Source organism: Mustela nivalis (genome assembly GCF_964662115.1).
Source record: "Mustela nivalis genome assembly, chromosome: 14".
Lineage (NCBI taxonomy): Eukaryota > Metazoa > Chordata > Mammalia > Carnivora > Mustelidae > Mustela > Mustela nivalis.
In genome coordinates, this window is record NC_139033.1 from 55,003,930 (window position 1) to 55,022,938 (window position 19,009).

The 19,009-nt window shown below is 43.2% G+C and overlaps 1 protein-coding gene across 3 annotated transcripts in view; it reads right to left on the bottom strand.

Annotated features, from left to right (window-relative positions):
• Positions 1 to 424: 424 nt before the first annotated feature.
• Positions 425 to 19,009, bottom strand: part of MOCOS (molybdenum cofactor sulfurase) — a 56,977-nt gene continuing 38,392 nt past the window's right edge. For 2 of the 3 annotated variants that reach the window (XM_082699503.1, XM_082699505.1), the window contains exons 12-15: positions 15,064 to 15,169; positions 12,115 to 12,253; positions 3,030 to 3,134; positions 425 to 616 (exon numbers count right to left, since the gene is read on the bottom strand). In XM_082699503.1, coding sequence (XP_082555629.1) covers positions 485 to 616; positions 3,030 to 3,134; positions 12,115 to 12,253; positions 15,064 to 15,169 — 482 coding nt within the window. In that variant the 3' untranslated portion in view covers positions 425 to 484. Of the gene's footprint in view, positions 617 to 3,029; positions 3,135 to 12,012; positions 12,254 to 15,063; positions 15,170 to 19,009 lie in introns of those variants that run through there. The other variant, XM_082699504.1, reaches the window with a different exon arrangement.

Below are 19,009 nucleotides of genomic sequence, written 5' to 3' on the forward strand. Positions count from 1 at the left end.
AATTAAGTGTCTGCTACTCAGGTCATGATCCCAGGGTCATGGATAGACCCCTATGCCAGGTCCCTACTCAGCGGGAGACTGGTTCTCCTCCCTTTGCCCCCGCCCTGCTCATTCTCTGTGTGTGTGTGTCTCTCTCTCTCTTTCTCTCTCAAATAAAGAAATAAATAAAAATCTTTAAAAAAAAAAAAAACTCATCAAATTAGAGTTATCCTACTTCAAACACATAGGGGAAGCTCTGGGGCTGTGTTCGCTTCACAGAGCACAGAGGCCTCAGAACGGGCCTCCTGAGCCTGGCAGGGCACACAGGGAGAGCAGGAGCTAGAGGAAGCCGACAAGAGCTCCCTCTATCCCCAAGAGAATTCTCCTTGTTCAAAAGATAGCGGTCTACTGAGCCATGTGCCAATCTGAATAAAAGTGGTCAGAGTTGTAAAAGAGAAATTTTAATTTATGCCGAAAACACGTTTTAGGAGGCAACATCTTGATGTTAGTCAGAAGCAGGTAAATCATGGTGCTTTGCATTTTCTTTCAACACAGGGAGCACCTGAGATCCTACAGACAGGAAACGTGGGGAAGACAAGTCTAGAGACATATGCATCAGGTACACTCCAAAGTTCACCTGTGAACAAGACAGCAGCAATAAGCTAGATTATTTTAGCAGTTGAAAATTTTTTTAACTAATAATGCTCAATTAAAATCAAGTCAAATCTTTAAAGACATGTCCTAAAATATAATGAGAAACAGGAACCCCAATTTCGAACACCAAAGATTCTCATTTAAAATGTCCTTTCCCAGGGCTCCTGGGTGGCTCAGTCAGTTAAGTGTCTGCCTTTGGCTCAGGTCATGATCCCCAGGTCCTTGGATCAGGCCCCACATGGGGCTCCCTGCTCAGTGGGGAGCATGCTTCTCCCTTTCCCACTTCCCCTGCTTGTGTGCTCTTTCCCTGCATCAAATAAATAAATAAAATCTTTTAAAATAATAATAAAATAAAATCTCCTTTCCCAGGGTCCATGGGTGGCTCAGTTAAATGCCCAACTCTTGATTTCAGTTCAGGTCATGATGGTGAGATCAAGTCCTGTGTGGGGCTCCACAGTGAGTGTGGACTCTGCCTGGGATTCTCTCTCTCCCTCTCCTTCTGCCCCTCTCACCACACACATACTCCTGCTTGCATGCATCTGTACACATGCTCTCTCTTTCTTAAAATTGAACAAATACATACATATATACATATTATCCTTTCCCGACAGTTACCCCACACCTGTTAATGGCTGGACCCATCCTTTTTTTCCTCCTTCCTATATACCCAGAGCTTCCAGTAGGAGGGCCTGCAACCCACTCTCTGCTTCTGACCTCTATCAGGCCAATTTCTGCTCTGTTCCCTGATGTAAAAACTATTTTATGAAAATAATAGCAAAATCCAGCATTTTCTTTGATGTGATTTTTTTTAAATGTGGTGTAGGTTACACTCTCCAAACTCTCTAGAATAAAGATGGAAGGTCCAAAATACAGAGTTGTGTGAATCTACTCCACATTTGCCACCAATGCAAGTGAGCCATAAGAACCCTTTGGAGCATGTAATGTGCTCCCAGACCCAGCCATTGCTGTGATAACATCAGCTGGATGCCCCCCCGCATTCTAGGCATCAGGCTAGGGGCTGAGGCCAAATTAATTCCTAAAGATTTGTGCACATTCAGATAGATGAAGGGTACACATGAACTCTCTGTAATCTCTTTGTACTTTATCTGTAAATCTAAAATTATTCCAAAAATTACCTAAAAAAAAAAAAAAGATGTGTACACATGAGAATTACAGTGATTCTAAGAAGTACTATTTCCTTCCATGCCCCAAAGTATTTGGGCCCACCCATCCCCTCCCCAGGCACTTTGCATGGTGCAGCCTCAAGGTCCCCACGCCCCCAGGTGACATAGTCTGCTTCCACTGAGCGGACAGACACTTGGTAAAATACTCGAGTGCAGACCATATCTATCCTGCATCCATAGGGAGTTATATACTATGAAAGCAACAAAGTTACATACTATGAAACAAACATTCTATAAAACAAACACAGGAAACAAGACAGAACATTTTACTGTGAGTTAACCTTCTAATTTATTACTGGAGAGAGAGTAATAGTTACATTATTTCAGTTCATGTTCAAGAAAGGCTCCATGCAGCCTGACTGCTTACCTGGCTTCCTAGAATTCTTGGCAAAAAAACAACAACAAAAAAAAAGAAAGAAAGAAAGAAAGAAAGAAAGAAAGAAAGAAAGAAAGAAAGAAAGAAAGAAAGAAAGAACGAACTAGCCTAGACATAGCTCTTCCTAAACAATCAGTCCGTTAGTAGTTCAGTTTCTATCACCTGGCATCCATGAAAACAACATTGGGTCATAGGAAACCTCAAGAAGACATCTTACAGGGCTTCTGAGAGTGAAATTTACTGAATTTGTCTGTGCAGCTACTCTACTCACTAGAGGGCATTCTATGCTCATGAGACATCTGTGGTGAAGAAAATAATGATCAAGACAATAAAATTACTTTGCTTATTTACTCATTTCTTATTTATACCCCATATCTCTTCACTGAAATTTGAGAGTACCAAAAATACACATTATAAGACTCAAAAAGGTAAGGAAATGGAGGGAAAGGAAAAACAAGATGGCGCCATGGAAGAGGTCAGAATCTTAATGGTAACCCATCAGCCATAGAAAGTCTTCCCACTTATTTTTTTTTTAAGATTTTATTTATTTATTTGACAGATAGAGATCATAAGTGGGTAGAAAGGCAGTTAGAGAGAGAGAGGGAGGAGGAAGCATGCTCCCTGCCAAGCAGAGAGCCCGATGCGGGGCTGGATCCCAGGACTCTGGGATCATGACCCGAGCCGAAGACAGAGGCTTTAACCCATTGAGCCACCCAGGCACCCCAGGTCTTCCCACTTCTAAAACGTACTCAGCACTACTACTCAGAACTACAATTCTGGTGTGGATAACAAGCCAGGATCTTAAAACAGAGGTCATAACTTGCAATTATGCTTACCTTTCTTTCGCGACTCTCAGAAAGTTTTTGGAAAACATTTTGGTTTCGCTGCCCTGTTTGCTGGTCGATGCAAATCATCTGGCATCTGTGACAAGGCCCTGAAACCTGGAAGGTGAGAAGGGAAAAGACAACATTTCCATGAAAGTGACCAGACATTTCCACTGGGCAGGGAAGAAGCTGAGTGCAAGAGGCAGAATCCAGCTCCACTCACACAGGGGGCTTATCATACTCTGACTGCAAGGAGCCAGAACAGGGCACCTCCTCACAGGGTCCTGGGGAATCATCCGTGTTTGCTCATCAGCTGAAAACCTGCTGCTTCAGGGCTTTGTAGAGAAAGAAAAGAGTGGTTGCAGATCTTGGATGATTATCTCTGGTTTCTTCCTGGATTCTCCCAGGAAGAAAAAAAACTAACTGATTGTAGAGTAAACTAGGAGAAAATAAATATCCACAGCCCCAGCACAGAGTCACCAGTAAGAACCTTACTGTGTCCATGACCCTCTGACCCAGAAATTTCACTACCAGGAATTTCACAGAAGAAAAGAACCACAGCTGGGGCATCTGGGTGACTCTTGGTTTTGGCTCAGGTCACGATCTCAAGATTATGAGATCGAGCCCCACATGTGGCCTCTATGCTCAGCTCCAAGTCTGCTCAAGACTGTCTCCTTCTCCTCTGCCCCTCCTGCTTGTACAAGCACTTTCTCTCAAATAAATAAATCTTTAGAAAAGAAAAGAAATGAATCACAAGTACAAACAAAGCTTCATGTACAAGGATCGTTCTCACATTATGTGTAGTAGGGGAAATCTGGGAGTATCTTAAACATCAAACAGTAGAGAAGAATGGCCACACTCCATGTATGTATCATGCAGGTATTAAAATTAATCTAGAAAGGGCTTGAAATAAAAGGGGAAGTATTTATGTCTATAACTGAGATAAGTAGGAAACAAAATCACATGTGTATTCATGTATATATGCATATATATGTATATATATGTGTCTTAACAGGGGTCATACCATATAGTAGAATGTCTATTAGTCTGTCATGAGCACGAATTGCTCCACAACGAGAAAATCTCCCATAAATGTTAACACAAAAAAAGAAAGTATGCACTTGGCAGTAACAAAATGCTTCTTTTTTTGCACATATAAAACAGGCAAAGGCACTTGATTTTCTCCTTCAGATCTCTGCTCACTCATGGGCAAACACAAAGTATGCACTGAAATCAGAAACAACTAAATGTGGATGTGTCTTGGCCTGTTCCGATTGCTCTCCTTCTGGCTGGTGGGCACCAAGCCAGGGGAAACATAACCTCACTGTGGTACCAAAGTCAGGATGTGCAGGCCTCCATAAGCAGTGAGGGGGTGTTGTATGGGGCTCTGCCCAGCACTGGCCCTGATCCCGGGCAGACATACCACCTCTCAAAGCCTCATTTCATCATCCAACCCCTTAGCTTGACTCAGTGAGAATTCCAGATACTAATTCTAGGATGCAAAGCCCAGACCTGGCACTTAGTCATGCTCAAACGTGGAAGCTCTCATGATTATACATAAGAATCCCTCAGATGGAATAAGACTTCCATAAGATCAGAAGACTAAACCCACCAGGATCAAGAACAGAACATTCTATTTTCTCTGCCTAGGATATTATACCCCTCTGAAGCTGCTGAGCCATGACCCTCAGAGATGTCCCCAGCAAATGTGGTCCCGAGAGGAAAGTATACAGCAGTACAAGCCTTTTTCAAGAAACAAGAAAGGTCTCAAGTACACAACCTAACCCTATACCTAAAGGAGCTGGAGAAAGAACAGCAAAGAAAGCCTAAACCCAGCAACAGAAGATAAATAATAAAGATCAGAGCAGAAATCAGTGAAATAGAAACCAAAAGAATGGTATAACAGATCAACAAAACTAGGAGGTGGTTCTCTGAAAGAATTAATAAGATTGACAAACTCCTGGCTAGACTTATCAAAAAGAAAAGAGAAAGGACCCAAATTAATAAAATCATGAGGAGAGATCACAACCAACACCAAAGAAATACAAACAATTATAAGAACATACTATGAGAAAATATACACCAGCAAATTTGACAATCTGGAAGAAATAGATGCATTCCTAGAGACATGTAAACCACCATAACTGAACCAGGAAGAAACAGAAAACCTGAACAGACCCATAACCAGTAATGAGATTGAAGCAGTCATCAGAAATTCCCAACAAACAAGAGTCCAGGGCTATTGGCTTCCCAGGGGAATTCCACCAGACAGTTAAAGATTAACAACTATTCATCTGAAACTGTTCCAAAAAATAGAAATGGAAGAAAACTGCCAAACTCATTTTATGAGGCCAGCATTATCTTGATCCCCAAACCAGACAAAGACCCCATCAAAAAGGAAAATTACAGACCAATATCCCTGATGAACACAGATGCAAAAATTCTCACCAAAATACTAGCCAATAGGATCCAACACACATTAAAAGGATTTTTCATCACTACCAAGTGGGATTTATTCCTGGGCTGCAAGGCTGGTTCAATATCCACAAGTCAATCAATGTGATACAATGCATCAATAAAGGAAAGAACAAGAACTATATAATACCCTCAAAAGATGCTGAAAAAGCATTTGACAGAGTACAGCATCCTTTCTTGATCAAAACTCTTCAAAGTGTAGGGATAGAGGGTACATACCTCAATATCATCAAAGCCATCTATGAAAAACCCACAGTGAGTATCATTCTCAATGGGAAAAAAACTGAGAGCTTTTCCACTAAGATCAGGAATATGGCAGGGATATCCACTATCACCACTGCTATTCAACATAGTACTAGAAGTCCTAGCCTCAACAATCAGACAACAAAAAGAAATTAAAAGCATCCAAATTGGCAAAAAAGAAGTCAAACTCTCACTCTTTGCAGATGATATGATACTTTATGTGAAAAACCTAAAAGACTTGATTCCAAAACTGCTAGAACTCATACAGGAATTCAGTGAAGTGGCAGGATATAAAATCAATACACATAAATCAGTTGCATTTATATATACCAACAACAAGACAGAAGAAAGAGAAATTAAGGAGTCAATCCTATTTACAATTGCACCCCAAACCATAAGATACCTAGGAATAAACCAAAGAGGCCAAGAATCTGTACTCAAAAAAGTGTAAAGGAAAAAATTTAGGAAGACACAAAAAAATGGAAAAATGTTCCACGCTCATGGATTGGAAGAACAAATATTGTAAAAATGTCTATGCTACCTAAAGCAATCTACACATTTAATGCAATCCCTATCAAAATCCCACCCATTTTTTTCAAAGAAATCAAATAAATAATCCAAAAATTTATATGGAACCAGAAAAGACCCTGAATAGCCAGAGGAATATTGAAAAAGAAAGCCAAAGTTGGTGGCATCACAATTCCAGACTTCAACTTCAAGCTCTATCACAAAGCTATAATCATCAAGACAGTATGGTACTGGCACAAAAGCAGACACATAGATCAATGGAACAGAATAGAAAGCCCAGAAATAGACCCTCAACTCTATGGTCAACTAATCTTCGACAAAGCAGGAAAGAATGTCCAATGGAAAAAAGACAGTCTCTTCAACAAACGGTGTTGGGAAAATTGGACAGCCACATGCAAAAAAAATGAAACTGGACCATTTCCTTACACCACACACAAAAATAGACTCAAAATGGATGAAAGACCTCAATGTGAGACAGGAATCCATCAAAACCCTTGAGGAGAACACAGGCAGCAACCTCTTCAACCTCAGCCACAGCAACTTCTTCCTGGAAACATCGCCAAGGGCAAGGGAAGCAAGGGCAAAAATGAGCTATTGGGACTTCATCAAGATCAAAGGTATTTGCATAGCAAAGGAAACAGTCAACAAAACCAAAAGACAACTGACAGAATGGGAGAAGATATTTGCAAATGACATATCAGATAAAGGGCTAGTATCCAAAATATATGAAAAACTTCTCAAACTCAACACCCAAAGAACAAAGAATCCATTCAAGAAATGGACAAAAGACATGAACAGACATTTCTGCAAAGAAGACATCCAGATGGCCAACAGACTCATGAAAAGGTGTTCAATATCAGTTGGCATCTGGGAAATACAAATCAAACCACAATGAGATACCACCTCACACCAGTCAGAATGGCTAAAATTAACCAGTCAGGAAACAACAGTCATTGCTGATGTGGAAAAGGAATCCTGCTACACTGTTGGTAGGAATGCAGGCTGGTACAGCCACTCTGGAAAACAGCATGGAGGTTACTCAAAAAGTTGAAAATAGAGCTACCCTACAACCCAGCAATTGCACTACTGGGTATTTACCCTAAAGATACAAATGTAGTGATCTGAAGGGGCACATGCACCCCAATGTTTATAGCAGCAATGTGCACGATAGCCAAACAACTATGGAAATAACATAGATGTTCATCAACAGATGAAGGGATAAAGAAGATATGGTATATGTGTATATGTATGTGTGTATACACACACACACACACACACACACACACACAATGGAATAGTATGCAGGCATCAAAAGAAATGAAATCTTGCCATTTGCAAAGACGTGGATGGAACTAGAGGGTATTACACTGAGTGAAATAAGTTATTCAGAGATAATTGTCTTTCAATTATCATATGAGCTCTCTGATATGAGGAATTTGAAAGGCAGAAGGGGGGTTATGGGGGTGGGGAAGGAAAAAAATGAAACAAGATGGGGTCAGGAGGGAGACAAACCATGAGACTCTTAATCTCACAAAACAGAGGGTTGCGAGGGAGTGGGGTGGGGAATAGGGTGGCTGGGTAATGGACACTGGGGAGGGTACGTGCTATGGTGTGTTATGAAGTGTGTAAGCCTGATGATTCACAGACCTGTACTCCTGGGGCTAATAATACATTATATGATAATGAAGAAGAAGAAGAACAATAACAACAAGAGGAAGAAGAAAGAAGGAGGAGGAGGAGAAGAGATGTCCCACAGAAGGGATGTCCCACCAGCCCTGGACCTGGGGGCCCCATCCAACAGACAACACTTCAAGTAAAAATCCTGTCACTTTGGTAAAAAAGACTCTCTCTTAAAACAGTTTCTCAAACTGGCAGAAGGAAAGATATTTTCCAGGTATTTCTTTATAACACCAAGACAAAGAAATCAATTTTCTTAAACCATTGTCATTTTTAAGCTTTTTTTCTAGTGCTCTTTTATCCATTGGGATTTTTTTAAAAATTGTTTACAGTGGGGTACCTGGGTGGCTCAGTGTGTTAAAGCCTCTGCCTTCGGCTTAGGTCATGATCCCAGGGTCCTGGGATCGAGCCTGACATCAGGCTCTCGGCTCAGCAGGGAGCCTGCTTCCTCCTCTCTCTCTGGCCTGCTTCTCTGACTACTTGTGATCTCTATCTGTCAGATAAATAAATAAAATCTTTTTTTTAAAGTTGTTTACAAGGATACATATTCTTTGAAAAATAACTCAAATGATACAGAAGTTTTAAGAATTAAAAGAGGAGCTCCTGGGTGGTTCAGTTGGTGAAACATCTGCCTTCAGCTCAGGTCATGATCCTGGGGTCTGGGGTAGCAGAACTGAGCCCAGCAGGGGACTCCCTGCCTGATGGGGAGCCCGCTTCTTCCTCTCCCTCTGCCTGCTGCTCCCTGCTGCGTGTGCTTTCTCACTCTCTTTCAAATAAATAAATAAAATCTTTAAAAAAAGAATTAGAAAAGAAAGCACTCAGCAGTGGCCTCCCTCTCTGTCCCCAGAGGCAAGCAGCTGCTAGCAAGGCTGTAAGTTTGACTCTGGCTTACAGCAGGACACTCCCTGGGCTCTTAGAGGCCACCCCATGCCCTCCCTGTTGGCATGACTTCACAATACATATTAGACGCCCTCCTATGTCTGTACTCAGAGACGACCCCATTCTTGGGCTTTGCCATGATGCCTGGCATTCCTGGGGACTGATGTTCCCCATTATGCTATGAAGCCATGTAAACAGTTTCTAATTCTTTGCTCTTGTCACTGATACTGTGATAAAGGTCTTAATCCACACAAACTTCTTTGCCATTTAACATTTTTTTAGCGTCAGTCTCTTTAAATGAGATTCTCAATTTACCCTAAAGATAAAGGCAACAGGTATCAAAGTTTTAATGACTTGATGATCCCCAGGGAAAAATTACTTTCCAAAGGAGATGTGCTAAATCTTTTGCATTGCCAACAGCCTCCGCTTCAGTACTAGCATCTGCAAACGTCTTTTAAGCAGTTAGTTTTTAGAAGACACAGTACTAACTACAGTTGCTACTTTTTAGTGCCTACACAAAACTACATTGTATAAATATAGCACAACTTATTTAACCAATCTCCCTTTTGTAGATACACAGGATGTCCTCCAGCTTTCCATATTTATAAAAGCACTACAATAAGCAAGATTGTAATACTGCTCTGCACACTTGTATGACAGTATTTTATGGAATAGACTTCTGCCAGTGAAAGTTATTGGGTCAAAGGGCTGGCATATTTTTACTTTTATTAATGTTTATTAAAAGCAGTGACCTAAAAAAAAAAAAGAAAAGCATCTCAGGAAAGTTTCTTTAAGAAAGTTTCTTTAAGACTCTTTCCTATAAACTTGAGAGGCAGGGTTGGGGGCTATAGCGAGAAGGGAGGGAAAAAAATGAAACAAGATGGGACTGGGGAGGGAGACAAACCATAAAAGACTCTTGATCTCATGAAACAAACTGAGGGTTGCTTGGGGGTGGGGGCGGGAATAGGGTGGCTGGGTGACAGACTTTGGAGATGGTATATGCTATGGTGAGCCCTGTGAAGTGTGTAAGCCTGATGATTCACAGACCTGTATCCGTGATGCAAATAATACATTCTATGTTAATTTAAAAAAAAAATGTAAGAACACAAATAGCCAAGAGAAATAAAGGAGGTAGAAACATAAAATTCTTAGTCTGTAGTATTATCTCCTTTATTGGGGAGAATTGAGGATTAGGAGGGATGTGGGGTCACCCTACTCATACCTACAATCTTGTCATACTTATTAGTAACATTCCATTTATTGTAAGGTCACCCAGGATAAGGAGAAAGACGTGAATATCTAAAATTACTACTAAAATGCCAAAAGGCAAACAGATTGGTCCCTGGCTAAGAGAGTAAGCAAGAAACACCTCAGATTTTCTAATCAAAGGCTCAGAATTGTCAGTCCTCGTTATGTAAATTTTGTAATCCTTCTAGTCTGCTGCTTCATTCAGGAACGGTATGCACACTCTGGAATGATGGACACAGTTAACAAACAGGAGGGAAAGCGATGAAACGGTGCTCACACGCAAGATTCACAGACGTGGGGCATGCGCACAGAGGTGAGGAGAGAGAGGAGGAGGGAGAGAAAAAATAAAGATTTGAGGCCTACAAAAAAAAAAAAAAAAAGACTCTTTCCTGTATTTCTGTCCCCGAGTACCTGAAGAGGCACAGGTGTTCTTGTTTTCAGGACTCACTGTGACCGTGAAAGGAAGCTAGTTCAAGTTCTAGCTTTCTTCTTTTCTTCCTTTATTTCTCCCTCCTTCTCTCCATTTCTCAAACACCATAGATTAATGCCGGTCTGGTATCAGGCAGGATACGAGAGCAAGTGTTTTAAAGACACAGCAGGGACACAGCAATGGGAAATCAGAAGGAGAAGAGGAGGTCGGGAGGCAGGGATGAGGGGGGCGGGAGCGGGGAGGTTGGTGCCAGAGACAGGTCTATGGGAGTGAATGTCAGACAGAGAAGAGATTGCTTTCTTCAAGGGGGAGTGGCTGCCAGGATAAGAGGAACTTTGGGGAGTTAAATGGATAAAAGAAATTCTTTAGGACTTTTTTGTGCCACGCAATTCAACTGCCCTCTAAAACCTCAGACCTCTGACGTTCTTCAGTAAAGATTTTGGTGCTTGTTTCCTGCTTTTCTGGGTATTACAGTGCTGTTCCTTCCAAATGCAGAGCCTTCCTTCCAATTTGTTCCTTCCAAATGCAGAGCCGGGACACAAGTGACAGCCACTTATACCATCAAATAATAACACTCCTATCACAATACTTTCACCTCCCCACTAAGAACAAAGCACATTCCCTGAAGATGACCCATTCTTCCGTCCCTAGCTCTTCCTTATCTTTCCTGGCTACTCGTTCTCTCAACAGCTCCTGAGCATGTTGAGTCCTGAGACCAGGACTGTTCTGGGCTTTAGAGGGACAGCAGGAAACAAAACATACTTGGGCCACCCCACCTTGTGTGCTCTGAAGGCATACAGAGGTGCCACGCAGAGTTGAACCTTCCCAAGGAGGTGACATCTGAGTGGAGGCCCTAAGTGGCTGCAGGAAGAACGTGCCGGGCAGGAGGGACAGCAGGAGCAAAGGCACTGAGACAGGAAGCATGGCACATTCAGGAAATGGAGAGAAGGGCCCTGTGGCAGGTGGGGGAGGGCTGGTGAACTCCCAGACACCGGAGAAGTCAGAGGACTCAGGTTTCAGGGGCTCTCATTGGCTCCAAGGAAGAATGCAGGTTTTAGTCTAAGACTTCCTCCCATCCCACATGATTTGGGGAGCTCAGAGGCTGGGTAGAGAGGGCAGGCCATGGCTTTGTCTCTGACAATGAGCTCCTCCACAAGGGCTGGCAAGGCCAGAAGGCAGAGTGAGGGAAGAAGGTGGAGTGGCCGTGGGCAGTAAGGGAACATCAGGTGTCTGGATCTTCCGCCACAAGCCCCTGACGGCAGGAAAGTCCAACAGGTTCCAAGAGGATAAAGTTCTCACAGACACAAGCATTCTAAGAAAACAGAGTTTAAGCCTAAACACAGTGATATGGTGAGGAGGCACTGAGCCCGCGATCACCAGTACACTACATATTTTCTCTGCCCCATGGAAGGGACCACTGCCACCCTCGTGGGGAATAAGCCCTGGGTCCTTCCAGAGGGAGCCCCAGAATGCGATGTCACAAACTCACCTGCTGAAGTTTGGTGGGGCAGAGTCAAAGCCAGGGAGGGCTTCCCGCCTACCACCCTCCTGGCCTCAAATAGAGGTCAGTTTCCATTCGCAACCCTTGAGGAAGGAACCGAACTTCCCCCAGCTCACCTGGAAATGCAAGGAACCAATTGAAATCTCATCCCACTTCTCTTCTTCAAAAGCCCTTGTTCCGTTGGTAATAATATTGGCACGGAACCGTGAGATGAGGTCTTCCATTGAGAATAATTCTTCCTTTCCATTCTCATCACTGTTTAAGACATATCAAATGGGGGGGGGGTGGGGAGGAGTGGATAATTGCACTGTTGTAATTATCCAACATTTCTAGCACTCGATGCCTGACTTCACCAACTGTCCTCTGGCCTGAAGCCTAGATGATCAGAACAAGCTTCTACCACAAGTGGAAGGCCAACAGAACACCCATCTGTTAAACAGACCTTGAGGGTGTCCCCTGGGAGATTATCTCACCTCCATGGACAGGCCTCCTAGAGCTGATGGCAAGGGTGAGTAGATCTTAGCTGAAGAGATGAACGACTCTGGAAATCAAGTGAACGGGGATCAAGTAAACCAACTTCTACATAAATATCCATTCTACAGGGTGAGTCTGGACAAGGCATTTAGGGAGCATCAATAGGCTTAATTACCAAGGACCTATAATGTTCCAAGAGCTCATATTCTTTTTGGATATTAGAACATCACAAAGCAACAGCAAGTACATTCCCCACAGAGGACAGACTGGTGGTTACCAGAGGCGGGGGTGGGAGCAGGCAAAATGGGTGAAGGGAGTCGAAAGATACAAGCTTCCAGTCATAAAATACCTACGTCACAGGGATGTAACCTACAGCATGATGACTATAGTTATTAACACTGTGCTGCATATTTGGAAGTTGCTAAGAGAAAAATCTTAAAAGCTCCCATCACAAGAAAAAGAATTATCAACTGCATATGGGGGCAGATGTTAAGCAAACTTATTGTGGGGATTGTTTCTCAATATATATAAATATTAGAATCATTATATTATATATCTGAAGCTAATGTAATAGTGTATGTTGATTATAGCTCAATAAAAACAAATTTACTTCCCAGCTTCCAGCCTGTTTGCAGTTTTAACTAGCATATGAGTTAAAATAACTAATCTTATTAGTTATTTTAATGAAATTTAATTTAAATTTTTGTAACTCTTGTTTACAATTTTTGTTTACTGCCATGAGGCCCCATGAAATGACTTTCTGAGCCTCCAAGCACCCCTTCCCCCAAGGGAAAAAGCACTGAAAAAAAAAAAAAAGCCTCTGAAAACTTCAACAAAAAAAAACACACTGTACAATCCCGTTATATCAGGTTCGAGAACAGGTGAAACTGTGGTGAACAAAATCAGAATACCAGTGACCTTTGGCAGGGCTGACTAGAAGGGGATATGAGGAAGGTTTCTGGTTTACTAGAAATATTCTCTACTTGATCTGGGTGGTGGTTAAATGGGCATATACATCTGTAAAAATTCACTGAGCTATGGGCTTACGATTTTTGTGCTTTGTTGTGCTTCAGTAACAAAATCTTTTTTAAGTTGGGGGGTGGAGCAGAATTCTTAAGTAGGAGTGGCATTTTCCCTGGAAACAGAACCTGAAAGGCTCTGGTGGAGGATAAGGCCACATCGCCATCCCCTCCCCGAGCAGGGATTGGTGTGTGAAAAGCCAGGAGCCAGGAGAACCCCATCTAGTTTTGATACTGCGTGTGACTCCCATGACCAAAGAGTAGGATGGTTTCCTCATCTGAAATGCAAGGGCTTACACTTTCCAGTCCTAAAATCCTTTGATTCTGGATTTACCTTCCAAGTTACAAACCCTCCTTCTGTGCTTTGTGAAAGGAAAAACTTGATGTTCAAAAGCTATCGTGGTCAGCATATGATTATAGAGTCTATCAAATTTGAAAGTAGAACAGAGACACCAACCAGAGAGTCCCAAGCGACCCTCCCAGGTTCTAGAAACAGGCTGGTCCTCCTTGCTCCTCCATGTCCCATCCACTTCCTGCTCCCCAGCCCTACATTCAACCAGGAGGTATGGTCCCCCTCCTGGTAGGAACCAGGATGCAGCAAGCCTGTCTCTACCTCCTAGTTTTGCACACCACAAATCCCAGACGACCACTGCCCTGCTCTCTCCAGGGCTCTAGGGACCTGGGGAGGAGTGTCACACGGTGCCAGAACAGCTTTGTGAACAGCCAGGGACCTGCCACTGCATCAAACTTCTGTACCCAAGGAAGGCGAGCTGGGCCATGGCCGGGGAACTCTGTTGTGTGGTTTTACCAAAGGCTATAAAGAGGAATTACTACAAACAGTGCATCTGTGTCATTTTTATTAAGCTGTATCAATACATGCTTATGAGCATGCACACATGTGCCCAGGACCACAGGGCATGTGAGTCACAGGGTCCCCAGCTTGTGATGACAGGCGTGGGCACAGCTCTCCTGGCCGATGGACTAAGGACAAGCAGCTGGTCCCAGCTCTCACATAGTAATGGGCTGATTTTTTTGCCCTAATGGTCTGATTCCCTTGGGACTTCAATGTCCTTTAAAGAATAATGAAGAAGGTTGAATGAACCCTTTCTAGAGGTGACCCTCTAACACGCCAGGGCCCTTGGAAATCACTGGGTGAGCATAGACAGGCAGTGGTGCCGGTTCTGTATGACAATACAGGCAAACAGCTTCTAGAGCTACAACTCTAAAAGCTCCCATAATCACCCTTCTTTCCACTCAAAATGACTGTGGAAGTAGGGCAAGGCTCCTAGGGGACAGGGAGTAGTGGGAGGGTGGGCCTGAAATGAAATTGGGTCAAGTCCAATTCAATTACAACAAATGTGAAGAAATAGAATGATTGAAAAATAAGAATTGGGGTTGACTAAGCACCATGAAGGCATCAGGAGAGACGTGGGAACTGGACCAAAGGGCTTTGTGATTTCCCAGGGCCCCCGTCTCTCAGCGGGACTCCAGGACTCCCCAGCGGGGTGCCAGGCTCACTCCCAGAGTCAAGGGGTTACATCTGTCTGCTGTTCCCCAGGCAAAGGACCTTACCTGGCGTTTAACTGCTGCCAGAGCTCCAGCACACTAGATCTGTTTATCAGCAAATACTGTGCTTCATTCACCAGAGAAAGGGTGGCTGTTGCACCAGCAGACTGATCTAAAAGTGACAGAGTATTTTAAACAGTGTAAGTATCCTTCGATGGATGAGTGGATAAAGAAGATGTGATAACCGCACATGCACATACAGACACACAGACACACACACACACATCAATATTACTCAGCTATAAAAAGGAATGAAATCTTGGGGCGCTTGGGTGATGCAGTTGGTTAAGCACCCGACTCTTAGTTTTGGCTCAGGTCATGGTCTCAGTGTCATGCAATGGAGGCCGGCATCTCTCTACTGGCAATTCTCTCCATTCCCCTCTGCTCCGCCTCTCTCTCTCTCTCTCTCTCTCTCTCTCTAAAATGAATAAATAAATAAATAAAATCTTTTTTTTTTTAAGATTTTATTTATTTATTTGACAGACAGAGATCACAAGTAGGCAGAGAAGCAGGCAGAGAGAGAGGAGGAAGCAGGCTCCCCGCTGAGCAGAGAGCCCGATGTGGGGCTCGATCCCAGGACCCTGAGATCATGACCTGAGCCGAAGGCAGCGGCTTAACCCACTGAGCCACCCAGGCGCCCAATAAAATCTTTTTTTAAAAAATGAAGTCTTGCCATTTGTGACAACAGGGATGGACCTTGAAGGCATTACACTAACTGAAATAAGTTAGAGATGCTGTATGAGCTCACTGTATGTGGAATCTGAAACAAACAAACAAACAAAAAACCAGAAAAGAAAAGAAAACAAACTCAGATACAGAGAACAGACAGGTTACCAGCGGCAGGGGATAGGGGTGGGCAAGATGGGTAAATGGAATCAAAAGATATAAGCTAGGGATGCCTGGGTGGCTCAGTTGGTTGGACGACTGCCTTCGGCTCAGGTCATGATCCCGGAGTCCCAGGATCGAATCCCACATCTGGCTCCCAGCTCCATGGGGAGTCTGCTTCTCCCTCTGACCTTCTCCTCGCTCATGCTCTCTCTCACTGTCTCTCTCTCTCTCTCAAATAAATAAATAAAATCTTTAAAAAAAAAAAAGATATAAGCTACTAGTTATAAAATAAATACATCATGGGGATATAATGTACACCATGGTGACTGTAGTTAATAACACTGTACAACATATTTGAAAGTTGCTAAGAGAATAAATCTTAAAAATTCTCATCACGAGAAAAAAATGTGTAACTAAATATGGTGACAGATTTAACCAGACTTATCATGGTGATCGTTTCTCTATATATACAAATATCAAGTCATCATGCTGTACATCTGAAACTAATATAATGTTACATGTCACTTACACCTCAATAAAAAGTTGAAGTAAATTTAAAAAGAAGACCTGTTTTCTTGGAATGCAAATGAATCATGCTTCCGTTAGCTTGCATTTTTAAAAAGAAGACACTATTTCTACAAAGGAAAAAAATGGTGCCCTGGAAATAATAAAAATGTTCTAAGCATCACTCAAATCTCTCAGAAACAGAAAGAAAATGAGCTCTTAGAACACTCTGTTGTTTTTTTTTTTTTTAAGATTTTATTTATTTATTTGACAGACAGAGATCACAAGTAGGCGGGGGAATGGGGGAACAAAGCCCTGCTGAGCAGAGACCCAGATGATGCAGGGCTCGATCCCAGACCCTGAGATCATGACCTGAGCCGAAGGCAGACGCATAACCATCTGAGCCACCCAGGTGCCCCAAGGAAAGATTTTCAGGTATGAAATATATAACAATAAAATAAAATTATGTCAAGGAAGTCAAAGGGAATACAAGTTGAAGAAGGGAAAGGAAAGAAATAAAATTTCTGACCAATTAAAAGAAGTATGCTCATATATACCTTTTTAAATGAATACTTGAGGATCAAAATACAAAATATTGAAATTCTACTGGTCAATTTAGATGACAATTTAAAAATGTAAAAGGAAGTAGGGTAACTCTAAAAAAGTTCCTCTCAGGTGTACCAACCTAAAAATGTTCAAAGCCCTAGCCTGTCAGAGACTTCTCTACCATAATGGCATCCGTGAAGTTTAACATTCTCCAGCTGACGCTCCCTGGCACTGTATCATGTAGGGGACAGACTTCCCTCTGCACCTACCTTCGCCTCAGCCAGGTCCCCATCTCCCCCTAGGACATTCACTGCCATCTCCTGCCTCCCCTCCTGCCCTGTGCTCCACTCACCCTGCCCTCTGATGCAGCCGTCACATGGTGCCAAGACTCTTTCTAACACATGTGGCATCACGAAACTCCTCAGCTCAGACTTCTTCACTGAGTGCCCCCAACACAAGATAGTTCTCATTGACTCTTCAGCCAAACAGTCATCTCTTCTCCCCAGCTCTGCCCCAGGGTACCCCTACCCACTTTCAACCCTCCTAAACCCTTCACTGGGCCCATGAAATGCCAAGCCCTGCCATTCTGCTCCGGACTAACCTTCGTGCCTCTCTCTGCCTAGAAAACTCTTATCTCATGTTAAGATGCAGCTTCCAAGTTCCCTCCTCCCTGAAGCCCTCTGCAACTCACTCCAGGTGTAGAGGATGCCTCCTCCACACCCGTGCCCTTGGAAGAGATCTTTATTATGACCTTTATGTTAGTGTCACTGTCTACCAGTAAGCCATTGCCTGTAAACTTAGATCTCAAAGGACCACAACCCATTTCATGATTCTAGCCATCCTCCGGAGGATCAAACTGAACCCCAGGTAGACAGGAGGCACTAGGAATGATCAGAGTTTATTCCATCAGCTCATTTCTATGGTGGCCCTGGTCCTGTTGAGGCCCACTCCTTGCATGTCCCTGCTCACAGAACTGCCTATTTCTCTCTCCCCTTTCATCATGTCTCTAAGCTCCCCCATGCCCAGACACCGCCAGCTCCCCTCCTCAATAAGAGGAGCATACATTTATTCCCCTTCTCCATCACACAGCAACTCAAATTTTTTGAACAACTTTTGACATGAAAAATTGCCAACACTTCTAAAAGTGCAAGTAGATTACATCCCTTGAATCCTCTCTCCACCATATGTTGTCAGAGATTCACAATTTCACTTATGCAGTTCCTCCATCCAGTCCCCAGTCCCCATACTGTCAAAATGCTACTCGGATTACAAGCCAGTCTCTCTGGGAGCTAATCACTAAGCTGGGTCATCCCTACACAGATCGATAGTATGGCGATGACTCACCTATCCTTCCATGCATCTAGTATTTATTGAGCAACTACTATGTGCCAGATGCTGCTCTGGGCCCCAGGACTGAACAAATCATACAAAATTCCTGTCTCAGACCTTACAATCCAGCACAATCTCATAAACAGAACAACCGAGTAAAAGGCATGGCTTCTCAGATGGGACAAGTACCACACAGAAAAATAAAACAGGGAATGAACTAAAGAGGTTCAGGTATGGACTCTGGTTCTAAGGAGAGCCATCAAGCAAGGCTTCCCTGAGTGACGCATGAGCAGACACCCAAAAATTATCTCTTCTTTCCACATTGGATGTAAACTTTCAGATACTTTCTTCTCTGCTGTCTCACTTCAGCTAACAACAGCTCTTTTGCCAACACTTTTACAAGGGGAAGGTGTTGGGATCTATACCAGCTGAGACACCATGAGGCTCAAGGCTTGTCCAACTCTCACTGCCATGAGACTAGAAACCAGGTACTCTTGTCCCCGCATACCATCTGAGGACATAGCAAGTTACCAATGTCTTTCTCTAACACAATGAAACTGTGCTTCTAAACAGGGAGGACTGAGACAGAGTGCCTGTTGGGCTGGAAGCCCACCTCCCCTCCTCGGGGTCATTCTGAAGACCACCTGCAGTTACCCTGCTTTCTGCGCATGAGTGAGTCACCATGTAAATCCATTCCATGCACTGATTTGGGTGTACGCCAGGGCAAACCCAAGTGCCTCTCCCC